The 26,275-nt window shown below is 36.7% G+C and overlaps 1 protein-coding gene across 1 annotated transcript in view; it reads left to right on the forward strand.

Moving 5' to 3' along the window:
* LOC121730387 overlaps nt 1–26,275 on the forward strand; it is an 83,721-nt gene that overhangs the window by 49,310 nt on the left and 8,136 nt on the right. The window contains exons 3-4 of the mRNA XM_042119411.1: nt 22,834–23,019; nt 23,516–23,742. Coding sequence (XP_041975345.1) covers nt 22,834–23,019; nt 23,516–23,742 — 413 coding nt within the window. The remainder of the gene's footprint in view (nt 1–22,833; nt 23,020–23,515; nt 23,743–26,275) is intronic.

Genomic DNA, 26,275 nt, shown 5'->3' on the forward strand with positions numbered 1-26,275 from the left:
GGTAGACCTTTGGTTCACACTCGTAGAGGGTGCAAGTTCGATCTCGGGTGGATGCGTGTACCAATGAGACATTTTCTGATCTCAAGTACATAATATAAAATACGGACGGATCGTACAGTGAAGGAAAACATCTTGAGGAAACCCGCACATAGTCCCAGGCGTATTGACTAGTTCTTTCCTATGCCGAATGTGCTTGGGCAACCTTCGCTCTGCAAACACTGTATAAATCATCCACAACGGATGCAAAGGCCTAGTTTTTATTTCATGTAGGTTCAAGTAGGAACACTTTTGGTCATTGGAATAAGGAAATAAAAACAAAAATTTGAGAAATACTTCAACTTTTTTGTACAGAAAGTTTTTTTTAATGAAACCATTTCTCTTGCAGAAGTTCCTTTATCTTACGGAAACCGTACATTCTGCAGCTATTTATCTCCATCTAAAGATGTTCAGCAGTTTGTCATGAACAATCAGACATACACACTTTATAACCTCAGTCCAAGGCTAAAATAATATTAGCAGTATTCTATTATCATAGAAGCGATTACGGTCCGGGCAGATCCGTAATCCGGGAGATGTGCCCGTGGGCGGCGACCCTAATCCCTGATCATCCGGATACAATCCGGATAGCACAGATCCGGATACTACAGGGTGTGTGAAATAGCGGTAGGTTCTCTTTTGTTTTTAACCGGATTTCAAAACTAAGGCGTGTATATTTTTAGTGTTCTTTTTAAATTAATACGTATACAAAATATTGTATTATAAATAATTATTAAATGTGTATTTAACAAGTCCTGACTTCTGAGGCGTGATGACTTAAAGTACCTAGATTAAGAGGAACTATAAATTTGGTACGTGAACAAATTATAATATAAACAGGCAGACAGACAGACATGACTGAATCTATAAGGGTTCTGTTTTTGCCATTTGGCTACGGAAGCCTAAAAAGCGACATACAAGGGATATGGGCGAAAAGCCCATAGACAATTCATATTACTTTATTAAATAAATATATAAAACTTATCACTTATGGTATTTTTTATTTATTTTTAGCTAACTGCTATTAGGCAAAGAAGATAAATTTACAGAGACGCTCTAATCAAGAATTTTTTGAAAAAACATATTTTAATGAATTGTTCTTTAACTCTTCTAGAATTGATAAACATTCCCGTTAAAAATTGGTCAAATATTTCACAAAATAAAAACATAACGTATATTAAAATAAATTAATATTTATACTTTGTATCGAATTGAAGGCCTACAATTACATCTCAATAATTCAATAAAGCACTAATATTACTTTATACAAAGTCTCTATGTGTCGCTTACACTGTATTACAGTATAAGCTTACTTAGCTCACCGTTCTTTGTCGGACTCAACATACAACAATATATTATATCAGTACCACGTGATAATACTAGGTGAATCCCCGCCCGCTTCAAGCTTAAAATATACGCTAGGTGATATCCTTTAGCACTAAATGTTGAGTTTTGTATACAAACAAGCATACGTATCATCTATACAGGGTGTAACAAAAATAAGTAATAATACTTTAGGGTGTGTACGTGTTCCTTGTAGAGAGTTCACTATGAAAGTAGCAGCGCTGAAAGACCTTTTTTGTCACTTTTGTATGGGGAAACTCGTGATGCTCGGGCCCTTGCCCATACAAAAGTGAAAAAAAAATTTCGTCTTTCAGCGCTGCTACTTTCACAGTGAACTCTCTACAAGGAACACGTACACACCCTTAAGTTTCACAGTGAACTCTCTACAAGGAACACGTACACACCCTTAAGTATTATCGCTTATTTTTGTTACACACTGTATATTATTATATTGGTGAAATTTACCTTACCCGGATTATATCCTTGCGTCTCTCTCTGCTAATCATAAACTAAATTATCTTATTTACTACTGCCATTAAAACATCAACACTACTGTTATTAAAACATGCTAATAGTTTTGAGTATTAATTTTATGAACAGATTTTTGGGGTTTGGATGAAACGTTTGAGAAAACCATTTTGTAGATGAATTATATTATATCGAGATTGCGTTCATTTAGCAAAACGTTGTAAACGCATTTATAATTTTACTCTGGTTTTTGAAATGCCGCCCGTTATTTATTGTTCTCTATACAATATACTTAATACTTACGCAAAAGTATCTCCCGGAGCGGATTCGAGCCAATTCCTGCTGCATTCGTGTTAAAGCATCAACGCATACAATATAATATTGATGATATAGAATCGACCTACATGTCGTTGATAGGTCTTGTAAGTCGAATTGCAAAACATAACAGTTTTTTTGCGAAGATCTGATATCCTTCGCTCTTTTGCCTCCTTAAAACATTACAAAAGTATATTTTGGAGCGGCTCGTTCGAGTCAAATCCGCTCCATTCACGCTGAAGCATCGCTGATGATGGACACACACACACATATAATATGTAAAGAGCCAGCAAATCCCGCTGATCCCCCGCTGTCTGGACCCGTCGGCTTATCCCCGGCTTAGCCGCCGCATGCAAGGAAAAGTATTTGTTCTAGTGAATGTATTCGTATTTCCTAAGTATATTATTGATATAAATGAGATGGCTTATGACCGACTACGGCGAAAGAAAGGATTTTGGTAGACTATGTATTACCCCGTAGGGGTTAAACTACTGGATGGATTTTATCAAACGAGGAGCAGAACCATGTAATGATCTATCTTCAGTCTTCACGTTTAACCTTCTGAATCGATTAAAAGATAAAATTATGACTATAAATAAGCTATATAACATCGATATCTCTATAGATATCTATGTTACATAGCTCTGAGAAAGGGTATATAGGATCGTTTTTATCACCATAAAGATTCCCACACGATAAACGAATTTTTACCGAACTCGCGAGCTAGTGTTTAATATTTTCGGACTTTCTTGCACAAATCCCCGTTATCCGCTAAGCTAATTAGCCGCAAATGTAATGAGCAATAAATTACGGACAAAATAAGGCAATAAGTCAGACTTGCCGAGGGTCGCTCCTTCATCAATCATTTCCAGATTATCTCGTGCACTTCAACCCAATTTGAGCGTGCACTCGGCTTAACCCACACACATAAGATGTTGCACACACATAAGACGCACACAAGGATGCACGATACGATTATACGAAAGTCGATTTAGTGTTTAATCGAATCTTTAATGGTAATACAGTTTTATAATTTTGATTATTTTTGAGCTCACTCGTATCGAAAAGTTCAGTGACATTTTTTCACATTAACCAAAAAACGAGTGTAAGACATGTCCATGTCACATGGACCCAAGCAAATGCTGAATAAGTTGTAACGTGTAACTCTTCAAGTGAACCCTAAAATACCCATCCCTTAAGGCCTCTGGTTTATTCACTTGAGAAATAATAATAATAATACTCCCGACACCGGTTTCGGTGACGGTGGCCGGTTTCATTGAAACCAGGCCAGGTACGCAGGAGTAATTTTATAGTGCCCAAGTGTGTGCGCAGTACACAAGAGCACTCTCTATTCCTTTTACTCTCATAACCCAGTGGGACGGAAGACCGACACGACTGGCGAGAGATCAGGCGCAGGACCGACTTTTTACATGCCCATCCGACGCATGGATCATCTTACTTGTCAGACAATCAGGTGATCAGCCTGCATTGTCCTAACCAAACTTGGAAATTACATGTTTCCAACGCGGGATTCGAACCCACGACCTCCGGAGTCGAGAGCGACGCTCTAACCACTGGACCACGGAGGCGTCTCTCACTTGAGAAAACACAACATACGAACGTAAAATACGCCGGTTTTCTTGCGACCGATCAAGCCGGCCCATTGGTGCTGAAGCATGGTTCGCCCTAGCTTACACATGTGTTGTAACTAATTTCCAATAAAGCACGGCACACACAAACTAATGCCGCGTTTACACCGCCGCTCAAGTCTAATTCCGATCGTCCGATATCTTTAAATTCCGAACGAGTTAATCCGGCGGCAACAACAGAGCGCCGCAATCAGCTGAGCCGAGTGATCAATCGATAAAAATCGAGTCGAGTCATGTGGATTTAGTGACTGGCGTACACGTGCGAGCGGGATTGTAGCGGGTTTATGTGATTTTGATAGCGGCTAACGAGATGGTAAAGTGGCGAGTGACGCGACGATATGCCGTAGATTTGTATAAATTTTTACTATTGATATTAGGTATATTCTTCAATGCATATTAGTTGCTTATTGACAGTTTTGTGTAATAACTTTTACTGGGTGTGCCATATGCTTATCACTAAATAATTACACTAATCATGACTTTCACGCATGTGGTAATATTTTTTATTTTATTTATTTATTTATAGCAGGCTACATAGGCCCATACAATATATACACTTTATTACGAGTTATCGGGGACGTGACGCGCGCTTCATTCCGGAGTCTTCCCTGGAACCTTCGGTAGACCACATCAGTCGGCCAGAATTCCTCCGATTCAAAGGTCGACAGAAGATGCGTCGGTACTCGCACCACAAAGGAACTGAAGTTGACCTTGTGGCGAGACTGCAGACGTTCGACCCTCAAGTGGAGGGATGTCTTCTTACTGATGTAGTTGACGACGTCCTCGACTCCATGGACCAGTGCAGGCGAGATATGTACAGGGGCGTCGCGGGGACCACGCTCCGCAGACGCAGCTCAGGTACATAGGGCGCGGTGCCGCGATGGTTGCGGGCGGCGGGCTTCTTCTTCCTCCTCTCCACCAGTATTAAAACGAGCCTACATTTTTGTAACTATTTAACCACAATTACAATTATTTTACAATTTTGTATATATGTGAGTCATATAAACTTGACAGATGTTCTTGTAAGTTTTCATCTGTCAACGAATTGACTCATTTCGCGCCAGTAAAAACTTCACGCCTGTGTATCAGCGGCTTAAGCTGCAGCTCGTTACGGATCATCCCGGCCATTTGTCAAAATCAAGCTTTTATTGCGATGCCTTTTTAATCGATTTTCATCCGATTTCATAAACATGATATTGCACTTGTTTTTTAATCGACTGATCAATTCCTCTCTAGTAAATCTCTGAATTTAAATAAACGCTATAAAATCTTGAAAAAGTTTATATTCGCGTCAGGTTTTGTATCGTTTTTTTATAATAATTTTTAAGATGAATTCATAACTAACTGAATACTACCAAACTCCTATACAAGGTGTAACAAAAATAAGTGATAATACTTTAGGGTGTGTATGTGTTCCTTATAGAGAGTTCACTGTGAAAGTAGCAGCGCTAAAAGACCAAATTTTTTTTTCACTTTTGTATGAGGAAACTCGTGACGTTCGGGCGCTTGCCCATACAAAAGTGAAAAAAATTTTTGGTCGTTCAGCGCTGCTACTTTCACAGTGAATTCTCTATAAGGAACACATACACACCCTAAAGTATTATCACTTGTTTTTGTTACACCCTGTATATATTATTGTGTCGCCAGTTTAAAACAACTACGTACTCAAACTGATAAAAATTATGTACACGGCGAATTATAAGGTCTCATTTTCATTAAAAGTCAGAATACCTACCTTAAATAGCTGAATGGGTAAATATTTTTTTATTACTAAGGGGCTAAGTAGTTACAGTAAAATTATAAGCAAAATAGCGTTACATTTCACAAAACATTTGAAGGCTCTAGGGCTCGCAAAACAAAAAAAAAATTCTCCCTCGTGGATCGTCTTATCCTCAGCCTGTAGGGCTCAGGGCTCAGCGCTCCCTTAACATGATCTTAATCCCTACAAAGGGTTAGGGCATATTATCTTATTATACCCGCAAGAAGTGCACACCGCTCTCTGTTGTGGATTAGTCTGTATTTTCGTGTAGCTTAATGCTTTACTTAGGTAAGACGTAAGTTTTTACATAGCTAAGAAATACAGCTTGCAAGATTATTTTGAAGTTTTTACAGTGTTTGCACAAAACTGTCTTCTTATGATTTTTTTGTAAAAGGTAAAGGAGGTAAATAACCTTTCCTGGGTTTCTTGTATTCAATCAATTCGACAGCGCAGATAGAAATCAAAAACACAAAATTTTCTTTAACCACTTAGAGTTTGCGGTTTGTAAAGTAATCAGCTCAAATCTCTGAAGTCACCAACAGCGTACAATGGTCATAACTATACCAAAGTTCTTCAAAAATCTAGTCTAACTAAACTCACCAAATATTTTAAGGGCTGACACTTCTCAAGGATCTTCTAGAATCCAGAGGTAGAATCTGGACAAAAATACCTCTCAAAAGCTACATCGCGATTACTGTATTAATATAAATCTGACAGTCGTATAATCCAGTCGGCATAACAGGTGCGGCAGTAACGTCGCGGATTACTGCAGCTGCCTTCGTCAGTAATCTGGTGACACGCAGACATAAATTTAGCTCCAATCGCCAAAGACCATTAATCGCGGATCAGTGTGGACGCACCTTAATGCCCGGTTTAGGGTTGGCCAAATGAAAAATATGAAAAAATGTTTTATGCCTAAATAAATTTAAAACAAATATTTTCAGAATTATCAAACTTTTTGACCTATTGCAAAGTAATCGTTGTTTTCTGTGCCTAAACTAACTGAACTTTGCAGTCACACGGTATTTCACTCAGGTATGATGGTCACCCAATCGAAGTGCTCTATTAGAACAATGGAATGAATGATTAATGACACATCTCGGTAGATGTATTATTTGAAATAATAAATTTACTTTCTCATAAGTCATAACTAATAAGACAATGAGATTTAGAAACCTTCTAAAATATGTTCTTATAAGAATTGATCTAGCGCAATCTTGTCTGGGTTATTCTTTATGAGGTATCAGGTAGATAAGTTATGGATAATCATAACTTATATACCTACCTGAAGTAACGTAATTTTGTCACCTGTTGTTCTCTTGATCTTAATCTTTGCCCAAAATCGAACAAATGAGTCTAAAATCTCTCATGTGGCAACCCTACGCATATTATCCACAGCTAACATGCACACATCGGAGCCGACCACTACCGGTGTATCCGAGATCTGATAAGATTCAAATAAAGGATTAGAGAGGGACACGAATAGGATTTGCGGACAACGCCAATGAGTGCGAGCGGGATGGACGATGGGATTATCTGTCGGAGCACGCCAAGAGGCCGCGTAGGACATTTCACTGTGTTAGTACTTTTATATTGTCCTATAAGATTATTGTACGACTATAGAGAATATCTTAGGAAAACACTTGAATTTCACCTTTGGTATCGTGGTTGAAATAAAACCCATTTTTTCTGACTTGGGGCTAAAGTGAAGGACGTAAAAACTATAGTTAAATCCTTGTTAAAACATAATACCTAATTAATTTTGTGCAGTGATTACTAAATTTTCTTAGTTCGATAATTTGAGCTTAAATCTTCTTTTTAACATAAATTATGTTTTTGGTGGGATATATTATACATATTTTGTCGTGCCTAAATTATAATGATATAAATAGTTTTTATTATTCGTAGGATACAAACCATCACATCTTCAATTTCATTAGTTTTTTACTTATCTACTACTTTTTTATGCAAAATCTTTTTATTAAATAAATGGCACAATAAATAATAATATATATACCGTGCTTAAAAATCTTTATTAGTGACATTAAACTTTTTTAAACCCGTACAATTTGATCGGACGAAATCTTTTTTCGTTTCGCCGAGCTAATCCGAGGCTTATCTGCAATATCCAGGAGAGGATTAAAATGTTACATTGCAATTTGATTTTTAAGTTAAAAGGCGTATGATATAAATTCGAGTGTGTCGCTCGCTGGGGGTCCCGAATATTGTATGAACTTGGGGTCAGATACAGGCTGATCGCGGTGCGCTTTATAAAAACTAATACCCTTTATAAAGAATGGAATCATTCATTTACGTTTTTCGTTTTAGTAGAGTATTATTTTAGTTTCTATCAAGTATGCATAAATGTTGTTTTAAAATTGAATTAGGTAAATTAATAAATGTGCTAAATTAATTATATCAATATAAGTCTACATAACTTATTGACATTGTGTGATTATGTGATATTAATATTATGTATCCAGTAGACTTTGTTTGTTTCCACCCCCTCTTAGCCGCGTATATTAGTAAGATTAAAGAAAATGTATGACATTGGCACATCAAGTAAATTACCTGTTCGGGTTTTTGTTCGCTCCAATATCTTTGATGTATGTTCGTGTCTTATCCAATAAGGTTAATGCTTTGATTTCCACAGTATTTTCGGTAACAGACAAACACCGAGATATATTGGCTTTAGGGCTCAGAAAGGCGAGAGATTATGAATGAGATGTGTCGTTCACTATACAGGGTGTAACAAAAATAAGTGATAATACTTTAGGGTGTGTATGTGATCCTTGTAGAGAGCTCACTCTGAAAGTAGCAGCGCTGAAAGACCAATTTTTTTTCACTTTTTCATCTTTCAGCGCTACTACTTTCACAGTGAACTCTCTACAAGGAACACGTACACACCCTAAAGTATTATCACTTATTTTTGTTCACACTGTACCAAACGTAAAGCTATATGTAAACAAATCCATACTAGTATTATAAATGTGAAAGTGTGTCTGTCTGTCTATCTGTTACCTCTTTACGCCAAAACCGCTTAACCGATTTTGCTGGACATAAAGATACTTTTAGGAGAAAGGACATAGGATACTTTTTATCCCGGAAAAATGTACGGTTCCCGTGCGATAAACAAATTTTGGCTCATCTTATAGTGTATAAAGAATAGGTTGATACGTCTTGATACTTAGGTATAATCTATGTTTTTTTAATTCCATGGACTGGACATGGAAGATTTGGATTTTTGAGGCTTTTACTCTCGCTGAAAAAATTCACCCTGTTTGTTATTGAAATTACATTTTAAATACATTTTAAAACCACTATTTCATTACGTATGTCAGTAAAATCACGGCTTAACTAAAACCCTATGAACCATAGAAATAATAGTCCATCCTCATTAAAACTAACATAATATTTATTGCACAAAGCCCGTATTATCGGTCGTTATGAGTGACCACGCTTGTAGCTTAAGCCAGATTTCAATAGAGAATAATCTGGCCTAATGAATCTGCGGATCAGCCCCATAATGGCTTGGCTTAGAAAAACTTCAATTATCCCGTGCATCCTGCATAAACTCCTGAAGGGGTTCCTTTTGATCGCGATCTGGAATTAATTAAGAATAATGAAATATTGTTTTCGAATGCGCGTCTTGAAAACGAAAACGATTTATATAGAGACAAGTTAAATACTCAATTTATTGGTTCAGACTTAAGAGTTTAAACAACCGAAAAAACTTCGATAGTTCATACAGTATGTAATGTTGGCAACATGAGTAGTTTAAGTCCTTAAGAAACACACTATTAAAATATAAGATGCTAATAATGGTACCACCTGACCAACGATAGAGTAGTTTGTACTTTGCCCTTTATTTTGTTTCATTAAAAAAAAATTGATAAGTAAATAAAATCAAAAAGGAGCCATTTTAACCGACTTCGAAAAAAGGAGTATTATCAATTCGACGCGTATGTATGTAATATTTCCAGAACTGTCCAGTTTTTGTATACATATATATTAAATTTTTGTTAATCTATAGCACCTTCTGAACAAATGTGCCAAATTTCAAAAGTGTATGCAGTATGTATGTAATATGTATGTACCTATGTATGTATGTATGTTTTTATGTTTGTGCACGCATATCTCTGGAACTACAAGTCAGATTTAAGTGATTCTTTTTTTGTTGTTCAAATAAGGAACACTGCAAGTTTCCTCTAAATCGGTTCAGTAGTTTTTGAGATAGGGAATTTTAATTCTTAATTATGTATAGTTTTAAGAAGAGGTAGTACCAAGTAAAATATAAGATTTTTATAGTTGAGTAAACTAAACTTGAAATTTGAATACTAAATAATAGTCTAGTCTCTACCCTTAATCATAATTTGTTCCCCTTTCCAGACGATACACGATCATCGGGTATTTAGGAAATTGGTTGTTCTATCTTAATTTGGCGATCTGATTCCATCCAATAAATTGTGAGGCCTGGACGGACTGGCTAATCCTGGCCCGGCATTAGGCCGGCTTTGGAGATAGATCGAAATTACCTACCAATTGGGCCTGGGGCCGCGCTAAATCGGCTGCAGACACTTTTATTGGTGCGACGAAAACCCGGGTCTATTCGACCTCTATCCGGGCTTTATCCGGGTCCGTTTAATCCGGGATTTGGACTTAATCCGGACCCATGTCGGATATCGCGTCGACACACGCGCTCTAGTTTTATATCGGCAGATGTTGGTACCGTCGTGTTTTTGTAAAGAATTTGCGGGTTTTGAAAAAAATGTTTTAGGTTTTCAATAATTAACTGATTTCACTAGTCGAATATAGATTATAGCTGATACCATTTTTCTTTAAGTGTAAAAGATTTTTAGCAAACAAAAAATAATATAGGAATTTTACTTTAAAACTAGCCTGTATCACTGATTCGAAAAAGTGTAGAGTTTTCATTATTATGACTACATTTTTTATATTTTGGTTTCCTTTTGTTAAATTTCATTAGTATAAAATAATCGGCGTATAATCCGGAATATGATTGTGACGCCTCACGCGGGATTCCACGAGGCCGGGATATGGACTGAATGATATAAAATTGTATGCAAAAAGGCAGATTAATTTGTATTTTCATTTGCGATGCGAAAAATTGAACCCGGCCCAAATTAAAATGATCTTTATTACGCTGTCATTTATAAATTACTTCATACTTTTAATGAACTTTAAAATTGAAAAATAACCTTGAGGGGAGTTTTTTTGCGTCGTGTTGTGCGTTGCAAAGTATTTATTTATTTAAAATTTTAATAACATAATATTAATATAAGAAACAAATATTGCTGTATAGCATCTATGTTTTTCTTTACAAATGACATGTGGAAAACGAATGGCGAAAACTTAGATGGTATTTACATTAAATTATTTACAGAATTAGATACAGAACCCATTAGCGCATAAAACACACGAGCGCCGAAATAGTATATTAAAAGCGCTTTTGAAGGGCCCTCGTTTCAAATAATTCTGTGTTTAGGAGGCAAAATTATATTTGATGGTGAAGTGAATAGTCGCCTATTCCGATTTTAATGAGGATTATAGTTTCTGGTGCATTTGGGGCACTTCGCGCGGTAGAATTAATTACTAAATCGATTCTGTCTGCGCTAACTATTAGCGCACGCGATCGATAATTTTGTTTAGGAATATACTTGACTTTTATTTATTTTTTGTACTTATCTGGAATAAAGTAATAATAATTAGTTATAATAATGTGGAATTTACCCTAATATAATAGGGTTGCGTAGATTTAAATAGAAAAAAAACGCTAAATTTAAGAAGTATTTTTACCAACGACCGATTGACGCCGTAAGTAAAGAAAACCAATGGTTTTAAAAGTTATACCATTTTTATAAGTAACATGAAGACTCTCCCTAATTTTATTTTTTGCCCAGTTATCTGCATAAAAAAAAAACAAAGCAGCATAATCATAATGAGACAGCGTTCACAACTAGACATAACGACAATATGATAATACGCTAAGTCCGCGTCTACACTGCGGCTTTAGCGCTAATGAGTAGTGTGCTCGCGGCCTAACTGCGCCGTTTAACTTTTCAAATGTACATTTGTTATTGCCTATTGAGTATTTCGGTAATTTTGCGCTATTTGAATCGATAGACTATAGAGTATTATTAGAAGCATTATTAGGTAAGTGTTGTGGTCCGGTTTGTTACCTTTTACTCTTGATAAAGCGCATTTCGGCGCCGGAAAATGTTTTACGTGATCTTTTACGGCTTTTATAAAATATCTGAAAGGTTAGCGGAACAGTAGTTTATAAAATAATAATATTATGTTAGTATAATATTATCTTAGACGTGGGAGAGCCATGCTTCGGCACGAATGGGCCGGCTCGACCGGAGAAATACCACGTTCTCACAAAAATACCGGCGTGAAACAGCGCTAGCGCTGTGTTTCGCCGAGTGAGTGAGTTTACCGGAGGCCCAATCTCCTACCCTATTCCCTTCTCTTCCCTCCCCTATTTCCGTATTCCCTCTTAAAAGGCCGGCAAAGCACCTACAGCTCTTATGAACATGAGCGATGGAAGTTGCTTTCCATCAGGTGACCCGTTTGCTCGTTTGCCCCCTTATTTTATAAAAAAAATGTTATTAGAAAACTATTGGCTACTTTCTTCATTTAAATCTCAGTCTTTAGACGCTACGGTGGAACAAACAAACTAATATTTTAAATTCGAAAGTGTGTCTGTCTGTCTTTTATCTCTTCACACCCAAACTGCTGAACCGATTTTGTATGTAAGGACATAGGTTAAGAGCTCACCTGACTCTAAAAATTAAACATCGTCCTTCTCTCTTCACACTCACGCCCTTCTTTCATATGCCAGGTGAAAAAAAACGGCGCGGAATCATCGCCGAGTTAGTTTTACTTGAATAAAAGACGAACTATAATGATTATGAAAAAAGTGTTTTGAGCAAATTTAGGTTTTATCAATACCTTTTTAGATATTAAAAAATATTAAAGAAAAGAAAGCAAACTTCGAAGATCCAAGCAAAAATGTGTCTAAAACAAGGTTTTTTGTAAAAAAGAAACTATCGAGCATTTTTTGAGTAATCGTGTTTTCGTCTTGAGCATCTTTATGAACTGAAATTACTTGTGCCAAAAAATCAGTTTTCCAGACCTTACAGATTTTGAGGTCTAGGTTAATGTATGTAGTCAAGTTAGGGTCATATGCGCTCTTAAATATGTACGGTTCCCGCGCGATAAATGAATCTTGCCGCGTCATCTAGTAAATAACATTTTATACATTACATGTGTTGCAATGTCAAAATCATTATTGCCCTTTTGGCTTTTACGTATTAACCTGTATCAACTTCACATTCAAACAATAAACGGTGGGTCACCGTTGATTTAGGTAAAGCGAAAGTTGCGCGAATAGTTCCTAATCCAATATCCAGTAAGCTCGCAAGTGAATCAGGAAAGCTCAACTTTTGGCTTCCGACTGAGCTTTAACTAAACACTCCTAATGTAATTATTGGTATTTAAAAGCCTTTTGAATGTGGTGAATAAAAAAGTTTTCTATAGTTATCCATCCTTATTATTTAATATTTAGTGTATCTGATTGTTACTTTTTTACTGATTGAACTGAACTGATTTAGTTGAAATACGCAAATCCTTTATGCTTACCTAAACCGCTGAACTGGTTTAGAATAAATTTATAATTAAAATACTTGAAGACAATGAAAAGAACATAATATAATAGTAGGACAGAAGTTTCCCGCGATAATTCTGTCAAAATCTCATTTACTTAAAAGATATTTTGTTTGTATCAATTTCAGTCAGCGTATCATCGAGATTTGTATGTTAAGCTTCACACGTTAATGAGATATGCCGGGGAACGTCACCATTATCTCAAGTTTCCCTTGTCAATCGCTAACACATTTACTCACTTACTGGGTGAGTGGGTGAGTGGGTGAAAACTCTCCCGGAGTGAGTGAAAACTCGCGAATTCATTGTGCGCGCCACATTGTATTGGACACGTCAAAGAATTTCAAAAGGCCGCTATCTCATACAAATCAGCTTTTAGGGGCGGTTAATTGACAGCTGGGGTAACAACCACAAAGATTGTGACGTCTTAATTGGTTATCTACAAGGTAACATGCGACAATAACAGTTGATCTGCCGACTTAGTTTCCACATCTTTGTAAAGTTTATCTAGAATCTTACTTATTAAAATGTTGTAGTATAGTAGTAATTTAGTAGTAGTATAGTAAAAGATGGCGTGATGAGCTGGAAGCGTACCAGCCAGGCTGGCCAGCGGTGGCACAGGAGCGAGCACAATGGAAGACCTTGGGGGAGGCCTTTGCCCAGCAGTGGGACAGCATAGGCTAGAGAAAAAAATAATAAGTATAGTAGTAGGCCTTGCGCCAGCCTCGGTTTGAGTTTAGCCTTTGGTTAAATAATATGTTACTTCTCACTTTTCTGGTGTTTATATGAAAAATAATGTTTGAACAACGTTATCTTTGATTGGCGCAGTTGATTCTTAGTAAATCGGTTCGTGTACTATATCTTTGAAAGTAATACAAAGGTAGCAAAATATACTAGCGTCTTAGTATCCGAGGCAGCCGTGTGTATTTGTGTAATCACCTCTAAGGCGGTGTATTAGAAGCCTACTTATGTAACGTGTATTAATCTTATTTGTGTAATAAAATCTGTGCCTTAGCCGGGGAGTGATCCGGCCCTGAAATGCGTACCTCTGCACGATAATCCTGTTAGGCTAAGAAGGTTTTATTACCCGCCTCTACGCCTTAAGGATTAAGTTACGTATTGATTTTTCAACGGATTGCCTCATCAACGGAGCGTTTCATTTTGGGCGATTAGTGGAACACGACGAGGTGGTCAGCCGAAATCCTCGGACAAAGGACGCTTGAATAATTCAGACGAGCGAAATTCGACTTTAATAGCTGCTCATAGATTCGTAAATATTTGAATGCGGCGAGTCGGAGTTTAAGACGCTGCGTCTGGGGCCGAGTCTTCCCCGTGGGGGCTATAAATAATTAATCTCGGACGATGCGTCGGCTAAGTAAATCCGCAGTTGGGCTGTTACTTTACATAATTCGCCAACCGATTGTTTACGCTGTGGCCACACTAAGACGCAGCCTGAGTAGCCACTAGCCGGTTGTTATCACATGAATGCATGAGTCAGAATCAAAATGTACTTATTTTTTGTAACATTATACTTTAATCAGTATTTTAGTGTGGTTATTAGCCTGGCTTATCCTACGAGATATTAAACGCATATAACCACTTTTTCCTAACTTGACATGGAACTAAATCAAAATAATAATACTTTTGATACCTTTACTTACCCTTTCTATGAAACTTTATTACCCCATCTTTTTAGCCTTTTTCTTTTATTTACACAGTGATTCGGCTTACTAATCCCCCCAGTGTGTCCTGTATAAGGTAAACAATGTAGCGAAGCCCCACTACCGAGCAACAAGCGGCGTCTTGTGGCTCTGCGGATCGAGACCTGGATTAGGTCAGCTTTACCCTACCCCTTCTTTCCCCGCACCTCTTACCCCGCACCTCTTACCCCGCACTTCTTACCTCTGTCTTGTCTTTACCCCTTGTCTGTACGTCGGACGGAAAAGGCGTATTCACAACGGTCAAAATATAAAGGGCTGTGTAATTCTTACTAATATTATAAATGCGAAAGTGTGTCTGTCTGTTACCCCTTCACGTCTATACCGCTGAACTGATTTTGCTGATAGGTATGGAGATACTTTAAGTCCCGGGAAAGGACATATGTTACTTTTAAACCCGGAAAAATGTACGGTTCTCGCGCGATTAACGACTGGTGCCACATGGTTACGGGCGTCATCTAGGATATATATATATATATATATATATATATATATATATATATATATATATATATATATATATATATATATATATATATAATGATAGATATAATAAATATATTTAAACACAAACAGAAAGTGTGTATGGAGATTTTAAACAAACAAACCTTTTGGAATTTGGCACCTTAACAGTAAGGGTGGGTATTTGTGATTTGCGTACACTCTTGAGCACTTTAAAAATGGCTTGCTTTTTCTCAAGCTGCTCTTTCGTAGAGGGTCTACGGCGTAGGCCGAAATTCATTCTAATATAATCCTCGTAATAATTGTAAGTATTCCTTCGCATCTTGCAATACTCTATGATTAGAATAGAATATTTATTCATTACATCCTTTACTTCCAAAAAAATAAATAAAAGGGAACCAGTTTGGAATTTAAAAAACATACCAATATTCTTATAGTAATTTTCATAGAAGTTAGCGTTGAATTTTATAGCTATGTCTTTACCTCAAAAGCAATAACTATTCTACATGACTCAATTTTCCTTAAGATGTAGATTATCCTAATTGTCTAAACACACTATGCCGAAGTTCCGCGGCGGAAATTCCGCATGATTAAGTCAGCAATGTCAAACGCATACAACGCGACGGAATTTCGGCATGACGTGTCATCGGTAAAAATACATCGCAGGCGGAATCAAGCCGACCTTCCGCCGCGGAAATTCGGCATAGTGTGTTTAGACACTTATTATGAAACATATTTTTTATGAAACATGAAATGTCTCATTAGTTATTAGTTTACGATTTTCTTACGTAAATATTATTGGCTTCATATACGTAATGCCCGGCGAGACAGACATAAGTACCGTAGTTATGAAGTTGAGATCTTTGTTAAACCAGGTTAGTGCTAGTGTTTAGTCTGGACTGTATGGTCAGGTAAAGTTTGGGAGGATTACTGGACAGAGGGTCCCGTAATTGTTATTAAGACTCGCTGTTTTGATTTAAGGAAGTAGATCCATACTATATAATAAATCTGTCTATGTTACCTATTTACAGTTAAAGCAATTTACCAATTTTGTTGAAATGCGGTGTGGAGATCGAATTTCTCTTAATTCCGTGAAACGAAATAGAGCACAATATAGATAATATTTCGAGTAAATACATAACAACTAGTATGTTAATGATAAAATAGTTTTTTATGTAATAAGGGGGCAAACGAGCAAACGGGTCACCTGATGGAAAGCAACTTCCGTCGCCCATGGACACTCGCAGCATCAGAAAAGCTGCAGGTGCGTTGCCGGCCTTTTAAGAGGGAATAGGGTAATAGGGGCGGGTAGGGATGGGAAGAGAAGGGAAGGGAATAGGGGAGGGTAGGGAAGAGAATAGGGTAGGGGATTGGGCCTCCGGTAAACTCACTCCCTCGGCGAAACACAGCGCAAGCGCTGCTTCACGCCGATTTTCTAAGAAAACGTGGTATTTCTCCGGTCGAGCCGGCCCATTCGTGCCGAAGCATGCCTCTCCCACGTATAAATTATAATAAGTATATTTTAGTGTTGTATGAATAATTGAGTAATGTTGTGTGTACACTGTGAGGTTGCTAACTACGTCATATTTCTCTAATCGTGAAAACCTGTCATTGGTTTTCTTTTTCTATAATATCGATTCTATTGTATTGTAAGATAAAGCTGTTGGTTTTCCAAAAATAAATAAATAAATTATATTATCTTCTTTTATTTTCTACATACACTTCCATACTACGGCTGATAAAATTAAAGCCATAAGTGTGAAGTTAAAAGAACTAATTCCACTTAAAAATTTCTGCTTACAAGTGACAATATTGAAGAAGTAAGAGGTGTGTTTAAGTCAAAAAACTTATGATTTAAAAAGACACATTTTAATGTTTACGATAACAATAAACTAGAATTAAATAACAAAAGATATAGGTGATCAATATGCGCATATAACTACCGTTTTCACTAACGAAATCTAAGGTCTTTAATTCTGATTTATTTGTCTTTAGCAACATCTTATAATACTTAAAATACTTGTTTATAATAAGAACGAATGGAATCATCAATTTGATATTAGACGCCTAATACGTTGGAGTGGATGGAACAAAACAAGATATTCTGTTATTTTATGAACATAAATTGGCATTTGTTCGACTCAAAATATATAGAAAGATGATCTTTATACAGTTAAAGCAGAAAATAGGTAAATCTTTCTTTATTAAAGACCAGTGTTAAGAAAGCACATTGTAAACAGTTAGTAGAGAATTATTGCCTCTTCTGCTGTATTTTTTATACTTATTATTAAAATATGATAAAACTGTTTAGCGATGGTATTTCGAAAAGTAACTAATATTATAAATCCGTGCGTTTATCTGTCTGTTACCACAAGATCCTTCGATCGCGGATCCTTGGAAATTCTATTGTATTCTATTGTTATCGCGGACGAAACCGACCGCTTGGGGGTTGAGAGGTTGGGTTTGCATTTGGTATGGCAATATTTTGTGGCCCACTCCCGAGTCCCGGTAAAGGAAGGATAGTTTTTATATCGAGCCCGCGATAAAGAATTTCCGCGCAATGGAGCCGCGGGCAATATCCATACTAATATTGTAAATGCAAAAGTGTGTCTGACTGTTTGTTACCCCTTCACTTCCAAACCGCTCAGCCAAATTTTGAGTCCCGGGAAAGGACATAAGCTATTTTTTATCTTGAAAAAATACGGTTCCCGCGCGATAAACGATTTTTGGTGCACCGGAGTTGCGGCCGTCATCTAGTCTAGTTACATAATTCCAAAATCCAATGTCAAAAGCCCACACAATACGGATCCGTAGACAATGAAAGTGAAACGCACATGAATACCCATAATGACACGCTACGTTTCCGATTAGCTTGTATTTGCGAGGTTTCAGCATCCGTGCGATCTAAGCAGATCATCGCCGCACGCTAGTCAGACATATATTACTATAATAATTGGTTTTGCGGTCACGCTAGCCGTTTTTACTAGGGTTTTGTGTGATTTGCGTACATCATCCACGTTTATATCCAATGGGATAGCTGTTTATCACGTGTTTTTTATTTAAGAACGCTCAAATAGGACTCAATTAAGATATTTTAAGACTCTTTTGTGTAATTAATAATGAAGACGTGAGTGGAAGAATCGAACAAGTAACATTTCGTAACATATGAAAAATAACTCATTTTTTCCCTTATTATTTTAATAAAACTTGTAACTTGTCTACTTCATAACCTAGTTAATAAATCTGGCTACACTTATAATCCATAGTTTTTCTATTTCAAATAATTTTTCCGGCCCTGAAGCCTCCATTTAAGCAAAAAAACGGGAAATTTTTTCATGTTACTTAATACCTTATTCTTTCACTCACGTCTTGAATTATAATACAAAAAAACCTTAAATTTTTCCTTAGAGTATGTAATGATTCTATATTTTTTTTTCATACCTGACACTGATTCTTTTATTACTGAAATTTCCAACGTTTAACTAATTTCTCATTAATTATATGCCGAAAAATCTTGAAAATCAGAAACTTTACAACTAAACCCCAAAACGGTCTTAATCACAGTCAAAGCCCAGGTACGAAAACAATGTAACGAGCTTAAACCTTGTATTAAGTTTATTTCGGACTTGCATTAGCCTGACAGTTGAGACAGGCTAGCTTACCTCTTTGTTACATATTTAATGCTAACTTAGCTTAATACTTTCGGAAATACATACAGGAACTAAATTTACTGTATCTAACTTTCAAAATGTTTCGATGTAAGTGTACTACTGGCAACACCGTAGTGTCATCCCTTTCAAATCATTTTAAGAAAAAAGGGATGATACTACGATGTTGCCACTTTTTAATTTCTTCACTTTTATGCCACACTATAGTTTTATGATTTTGTAATAGATTTTTAAGAAGCACCGATACAAAAAAATTGGTTTATAGAGCCTTCATCATTGAAAGTTTTATTTATTTATCCAATAAAAAGGTGTATTTAAAAATGAAGTTATAAAGATACTAAATGTAGAGTTAAAATTTGGTTTAACACGTTAATGGATTAAAAAGGGGTTTTAAAGTATCTGACGATCCAAAATGTTGTAAAAAGTATTCTTAACTTTAGTACAAGTTAAACATAAACTCTATCTCTATTTCTTATAAGCTTCAAACACAACAAAAGCCTTAAATACGTATGTATGTAACATACAGCACATATCCGCCAAGACGCTTCGGGTCTTACAGCTAAGTCCAAAGTTTTAATTCTCTGTCTACCCTTTGTTAAGAACTCTTTCCCTCTTAGTTCGGCTTAGCTGCCTAATTGCTGTTCTATGTTGTGCTCAGGAGTTCCAATTCACAGCTACTTCGGATTTTGTGTTAATCTATGGAATTGATACTTACATACGCGCTGTGATGTAAGGGTTGATTCAGACCGCAACGTGACACATGCATTTCTAAATTTATATGGATTTGGCAGATTCGCAAGACGATCTGTCAAATCCATACAAATTTATGCCGCACCGCGCCTCGCCTCGCCTCGTCACGTTGCGATCTGAATTGCCCTTACAAAGAAAAGAACGGAAATGATTTTTAGATGACAATGGTGCAAATAAAGTAAAAATAATCACTTATTTAGTTTGAATGTACTTTTCCACCGTGGTTCCCAAATAAAATCACATTTTATGTATGACGTGCCAATATATTCGTTATTATGACCCGGATTATTAAAGAAATGTAGACCTTGGATAGCATAACAAAACCAAAAAAACCGTCAGTAGTATATAAGCCAAGGAAATATGATAAGACTAGCGGTGCCGCGCCGTGCTACCCGCTGTTTAAAAGTAAAATTTAATAACCATGTTTTATGATAGTATGTGTTTACTCAGTAAAATTAAGCTTATGTGTTAATACAATACGTCAATTAACTCATCTCTTCAGCCGTTTAGACGTGAAGAAGTAATAAACATACAAACTCACGTACTTTCACATTTATAATATTAGTATAATGATATCCTCTTGATCTAGGAATAACTATAAATCGGACTTGTCCCATCTACCATTCAAATGTCGAACATTAATAGTCCACTATATAAATAGAACTGCGTCCACTACCTCCAAAACACAACGGAAATTAATATAAATAAATTACAACGGATACAATATTCAGTTCGGTATTAATAAGCCGCCGGGAGCCCAGGATTAGACTGGCCAAAGGACTGTCCGAGGCCATAGAAATCCCTTAATCCCAGCGGCGAAGGTGCTAACCTGGACTACTATGGACTACCCTGGACTACCCCGGACTACTGGGACTAACGGGGCTACTAAAGACTAAAACTATTGAAAGTTACTTACGCGATTATAGTTTGAAATTTTAAGCAACTTTCCGCATGTATTATTTAGATTTGGTGTTTTCGTTATGCAAATGTATGGTGATATTAAAATGATTATGTGAAGGGTCGATAGAAAGGGATGAAAGTGTGTACTTTGTTGGGTTAACTATTGTTTCTCATTCATCTTTTACTTTTTACTTGATCATATTTTGAGCTTAAAAATGTCAAGGGACTCGTTTAGGTGTTACCTCTATTTACAACAATATAATAATGTATAATAATAATATTATGTTAACTGTAAGGACAGTAACCCCTTTACTAATAGCAAAAAATCACACTTATTGTATTATACATATAACAGAGGATTCGACTCACACACACACACACACACACAACACAATACAACGCCTCCGTGGTCTAGTAGTATAGAGTGCGGCTCTTGACTCGGAGGTCGTGGGTTCGATTCCCGCGTTGGAAAAATGTTATTTCCAAGTTTGGTTAGGACAATGCAGGCTGATCACCTGATTGTCTGACAAGTAAGATGATCCATGCGTCGGATGGGCATGTAAAAAGTCGGTCCTGCGCCTGATCTCTCGCCGGTCGTGTCGGTCTTCCATACCACTGGGTTATGAGAGTAAACGAATAGAGAGTGCTCCAGAGTACTGCGTACACACTTGGGCACTATAAAATTACTCCTGCGTAGCCACACCTTCACCGAAACCGGTGTGGGAGCTATTATAACAGAGGATATAGCCATACAATGTTTAGTCTTTGTCTGTCAAAATACTTTCCAGATTAGATGATGCGCAGTACGAATTTTCAATAGTAAGGTTTAATTGGGGTAATGTAAGTGTATAAGCAGTATACTAATTTTTGTTTTTAATAAAATGAAAAGTTATATACAAAACAACGATTTATTCCTTTGTAGATGCGCTGATGCAGCAAAAACTATTTAATAACCCGTTTAAGAAGGCACAAAGAACGTAAAAGCACAAAGAGGCGGACGCAGGATTAATTATTATTTTAACGTCTCTCGCTTTTTTGCCTCCTCTAAAAGTTGCTAAATAATTAAGAACACCTCAAAAGACGTCTATCACTTGGGAGATTTTAAAACGCCAAGGAAGTGCCTTTTAAGCTTTACTTGGAAGTGTGCAACATTTTTGAGTTAGTAGCTTTACGACTTTCCTTACTAGGCGCCGGGTAATAAATATTTACAAATTTTAGTTCCTGTATGTATTTTCGACTGAAAGCTGATAACAACGAGCTAGTAGTAGCTAGTAGCTACCTTTTACGTGCTGTCACACTGTTGTATATAAAAAACTATAATGACACCCGCGTTTAGCTATCTTTTGTTTTTATTAAAAACAAAGGGCCCAAGGGATAGCCCACTGTCTTTATAATAAATGAGCAACGCAACGCGTTATAGGCAAATATTTTTTGTATAAGACGACTGCGGAGAGTTATCGCCAGGCGCCATTTATTCTCTGGACCAGATCAAGTAGCCAAGACTCTTTCATTATTACTTTTTTATACAATTGCCGATAAAAATGTATAGAATTGGCATGAGACGAGTCGAACCTCAACGTCATAATATTAACGAACGCTTAAGTCAATTCCATACATTTTGGTCGACGGTTCTATAAAAAAAGCGATGAAGAAAAGGTCTTGGCTAAATGGCCACATCATGTCATACAAAACTTGCCCTTAGAGCAGTGGTCCCTGGAGGCATTCCAAGTGGTCCGCAAAGCCATCCTAATAACATGTGAAAATTCAGAAGTTAGTAAAGAGTATGCACTATGCAGTCACAAAAATCACATTAAATTAAAATCTGTAACTTTTAGATTTTTGCCAAATAAAAAATAAATGAGTGCTAATTATAAAGTTGTGATTATTTTCATTATCAAACAACCCTTAATTTAGGTTAACTTATTAGGGGTGGTCCCCATCAAGACAATCATTAGGTAAAGTGGGGGACCTCTTTACCAAATGATTGTCTTGATGAGGGATCATCAGTCATCACTAAAAGGTTAACTAAAACCACTGCCTTAGAGGTTCTCAGATGTAAATTGTTCCTTTGTCTTCAGGTAAAACCCTCCCCGTGCACTGCGTGGTGGAGGCAGTGACGACGCTGGACGAGGGCTGGCGGAGGCGCGCGGCGGTGGAGACGGACAGCTACGTCATCATCCCCGCAGCCACCGCCTTCCACGAGCTGGTGCCGGCCGCCATGATGAGGCTGGGTTACCCGCTGGAGCTGGCCGCGGCCGCTAGAGGTGAGATGATGATGAGGGCAAATTGAGGCACGTCGTGCGAGTATTAAATTCAGAATTTTTTTTTCAAGCGTCTGTAACCGTTTATGAGATTTTACGTTTTAACATTTTTCTGTAACGTTTTTTTCTATATTTAGTTTGATTTTGATTTTAATTATTTATAATAAGTACTGCCAGTAGGTAGAGGTAGACAAAATATGTGGTAGGGTCTACGGCGTAGACCCTCTACGAATAACTTTCTTTCGATGGTCTGTGTTAAAGTTTGTAAACTAAATTATCATAAATCAACTTAATTCTTATCTCTATCGTACTTATTCCTATAAAGGAAAACGCATGATAAATCGATGCTCGATTAGCTATAGCCTTTGCAATTTAAATAAAAAAAAAGTTAGAGTTAAACATAATTGTCAGGTTACTAACTAGGTTTTATTATAGTAAAATTAGTAAAAATTAATTTTTATTTTATCAAACTAAAGATTAAAGATGTCATTTTCCCCAGGCTCAGTGGTCATCAACAACTGGAAGCCTCTGCCGCTGGACCGCATATCGGACGGGCCGTCCACGGTTGGCGAAGTCCTTGGGGAGCTGACCACGGTGGCCACACTGAGGATCCAGCTGCTCCGGCCCAGGAGCACCCCGCTGCAGGACATCAAGGACAAACTACTCCGCCTACTGCTCATACAGAGCCGGGCTCTGCTCATGTCCACAGGATGTCCGTTGGATGATGTAAGTGTTGCTGTATATAATAATAGTTTTAAGGCCTGTTTAGTGTTTTACCACTTCCTGATAAGTGCCGTATAGGCTATCCATATCTTATCATAGTTATCTGATAGAGTATGAAGTTTCTGTCAGATAAGTTGTGGATATCTTATCCGGAACTTATCCGGAAGTGGTGAAACAGCCCCTAAAGCATGTAATTTTTTTATCTCAATTAAAAAAGGAGTTAAAGAATTTTGCTAGTCTCTGTACGAAAACATATTTTTGCTCTGTGTTAATTTTAAGTAAAAAAATACTAGACGCCAATTTTATTAAAATTGGCGTCTAGTATCTAAACAAATTTTTACGCCGCTCACATATTTACTACACATACAAGAAACTTGATTCTAAAACGCTGCGTCGTGTCAATCCTATAATATGATTTTTGTGTGCTAAATATAATTATATCAAAGCAGATGGATATAACTTCAAACAATTTCAACATATCTCGCAAACATAATATTAATATCAAACAAAACACACGAAACAATCCACCCGTTAGATGTCTCTGTAATTAAAGCTTCAATTCGGACACAAATACATTGAATAGATGACAATGGATCCCGCCACACTGAGCTGAGCCAGATCCCGGTGTTCTGCCAGTGTTTCTTTAATACCTGATTGTGCCAGACTCCCCCTTTCCAAAAGGGGGACTTTTGCCGAGCCAAAACTCCCCTTTACGCTAAACCGCCTGCCCCCTTATTATTGGGAAACTCATTGTTTTCCATATTTAAGCCCCCGAATGGACTCCCAATTGAAAACATTTGTTAAGGTTATGGGATTTAATAATCAATATCGTATATTAAATAGGTTAATATAATATCGCTTCGAATCCCTTTATGTAAAAGGTGTCGTAAACAAGTAAATAGGAAGCCAATATAAGGTTCTACAGTTGCAGAAATTTGGTTTATTTTCTTGATAATACCATTTTGTAGTTTGATAGGAAACGGAATGGATTCAACAAGGTACGTTATTTTGTTGAAAAAAACTACCTGTATCCTTCCCGGGACTATATCCTATGCCCTTTCCCGGGACTCAAAGTTTATCCATACCAAGTTTCAGCAAAATCGGTTCAGTGGTTTAGGCGTGAAGAGATAACAGACAGACAGACACACTTTCACATTTATAATATTAGTATGGATCTAAAGTAGGTGGTATTTTTCATTCCAATCGATTTCATAAATTCCAAAAACCGGAAAATGAATGCCAGACGAAATCGTATTTAACACAAAATTGTAATCCTCAATCAAAGCGTGTACAAACATTCGTATTTTGTACATTTAGATTTTTGTATATAATGACTCAAAAAGCCGGATTTTGAAGACAGATTATGGAAGTATTACGAAGTGTACTGATCATTATAATTTGCAAGGTTACTCTTAAGTCCCGGCAAATAAGGATCATCAGGGGGAATTTGTTTTGATGTTCGCTCATCAACGAACTGAGTAAGACGTTTGTATTTTGAGTTATGACTTCCTTTCATAATCTTTTAAGATACGTAAAATGTAAAACGTACATTATTATGGGTATATGGAATTGTTGCTTTTGTAGTGGCATCTATGTAGGGTAATTATCATTATCAATTCTATTATTATAAACGCAAGTGTATCTTTCAGGATATCTGTTACCTTTTCAAGCCCTATCCGTTAAAAGAATTTTGATAAAATGTGGAGATAATCTAATTCCACATAAGTCAATATATCGATAGATGATGGAGATAGCTTAAGTCTTTATAGGTAAAAAGTAGTTCTTATGCAATAAACGACTACAGTAACTTTTAGCGCAATGAATTGTAAATCCTGTTTTTTATTACCTAATTTTATAAGCAACATAATAAGGATGTAAAGAAATTACTTTCATAACAAATACCTTAATCGTCGACTAAATACTTATTTATTTTAAACTGTAATATAATATAATATATTATGTACGTTATGTATGTGCGTTATACGTATTATGTATAACGCCTCCGTGGTCCAGTGGTTCGATTCCCGCGTTGGAAACATGTTATTTCCAAGTTTGGTTAGGACAATGCAGGCTGATCACCTGATTGTCTGACAAGTAGGATGATCCATGCGTCGGATGGGTATGTAAAGGTCGGTCCTGCGCCTGATCTCTCGCCAGTCGTGTCTTCCGTCCCACTGGGTTATGTGAGAAAAAGGAATAGAGAGTGATCTTGTGTACTGCGCACACACTTGAGCATTATAAAATTACTCCTGCGTAACTGACTTTCAATGAAACTGGAATGAACTTTCACCGAAACCGGTGTGGGAGTTATTATTATTATTATTTTAAACTGACTTAAAAAGCAGACATAAAAATTAAATCTAACCACACTTCAGGTAACTTCACACAGTCTCATCAAGAACTAATTCGTTTTAAGCTCGGTTTATTCAAATAACTTTCGATCTTGTGTTATAAGAAAGTAATTTGTGTGTATGTGAGCGCGCCGGGATCTTCACACAAGCTTCATACATAATGAATTTCATTAAATCACACTCGT

This window comes from Aricia agestis, chromosome 9 (genome assembly GCF_905147365.1).
Source record: "Aricia agestis chromosome 9, ilAriAges1.1, whole genome shotgun sequence".
Taxonomy (NCBI): Eukaryota; Metazoa; Arthropoda; class Insecta; order Lepidoptera; family Lycaenidae; genus Aricia; species Aricia agestis.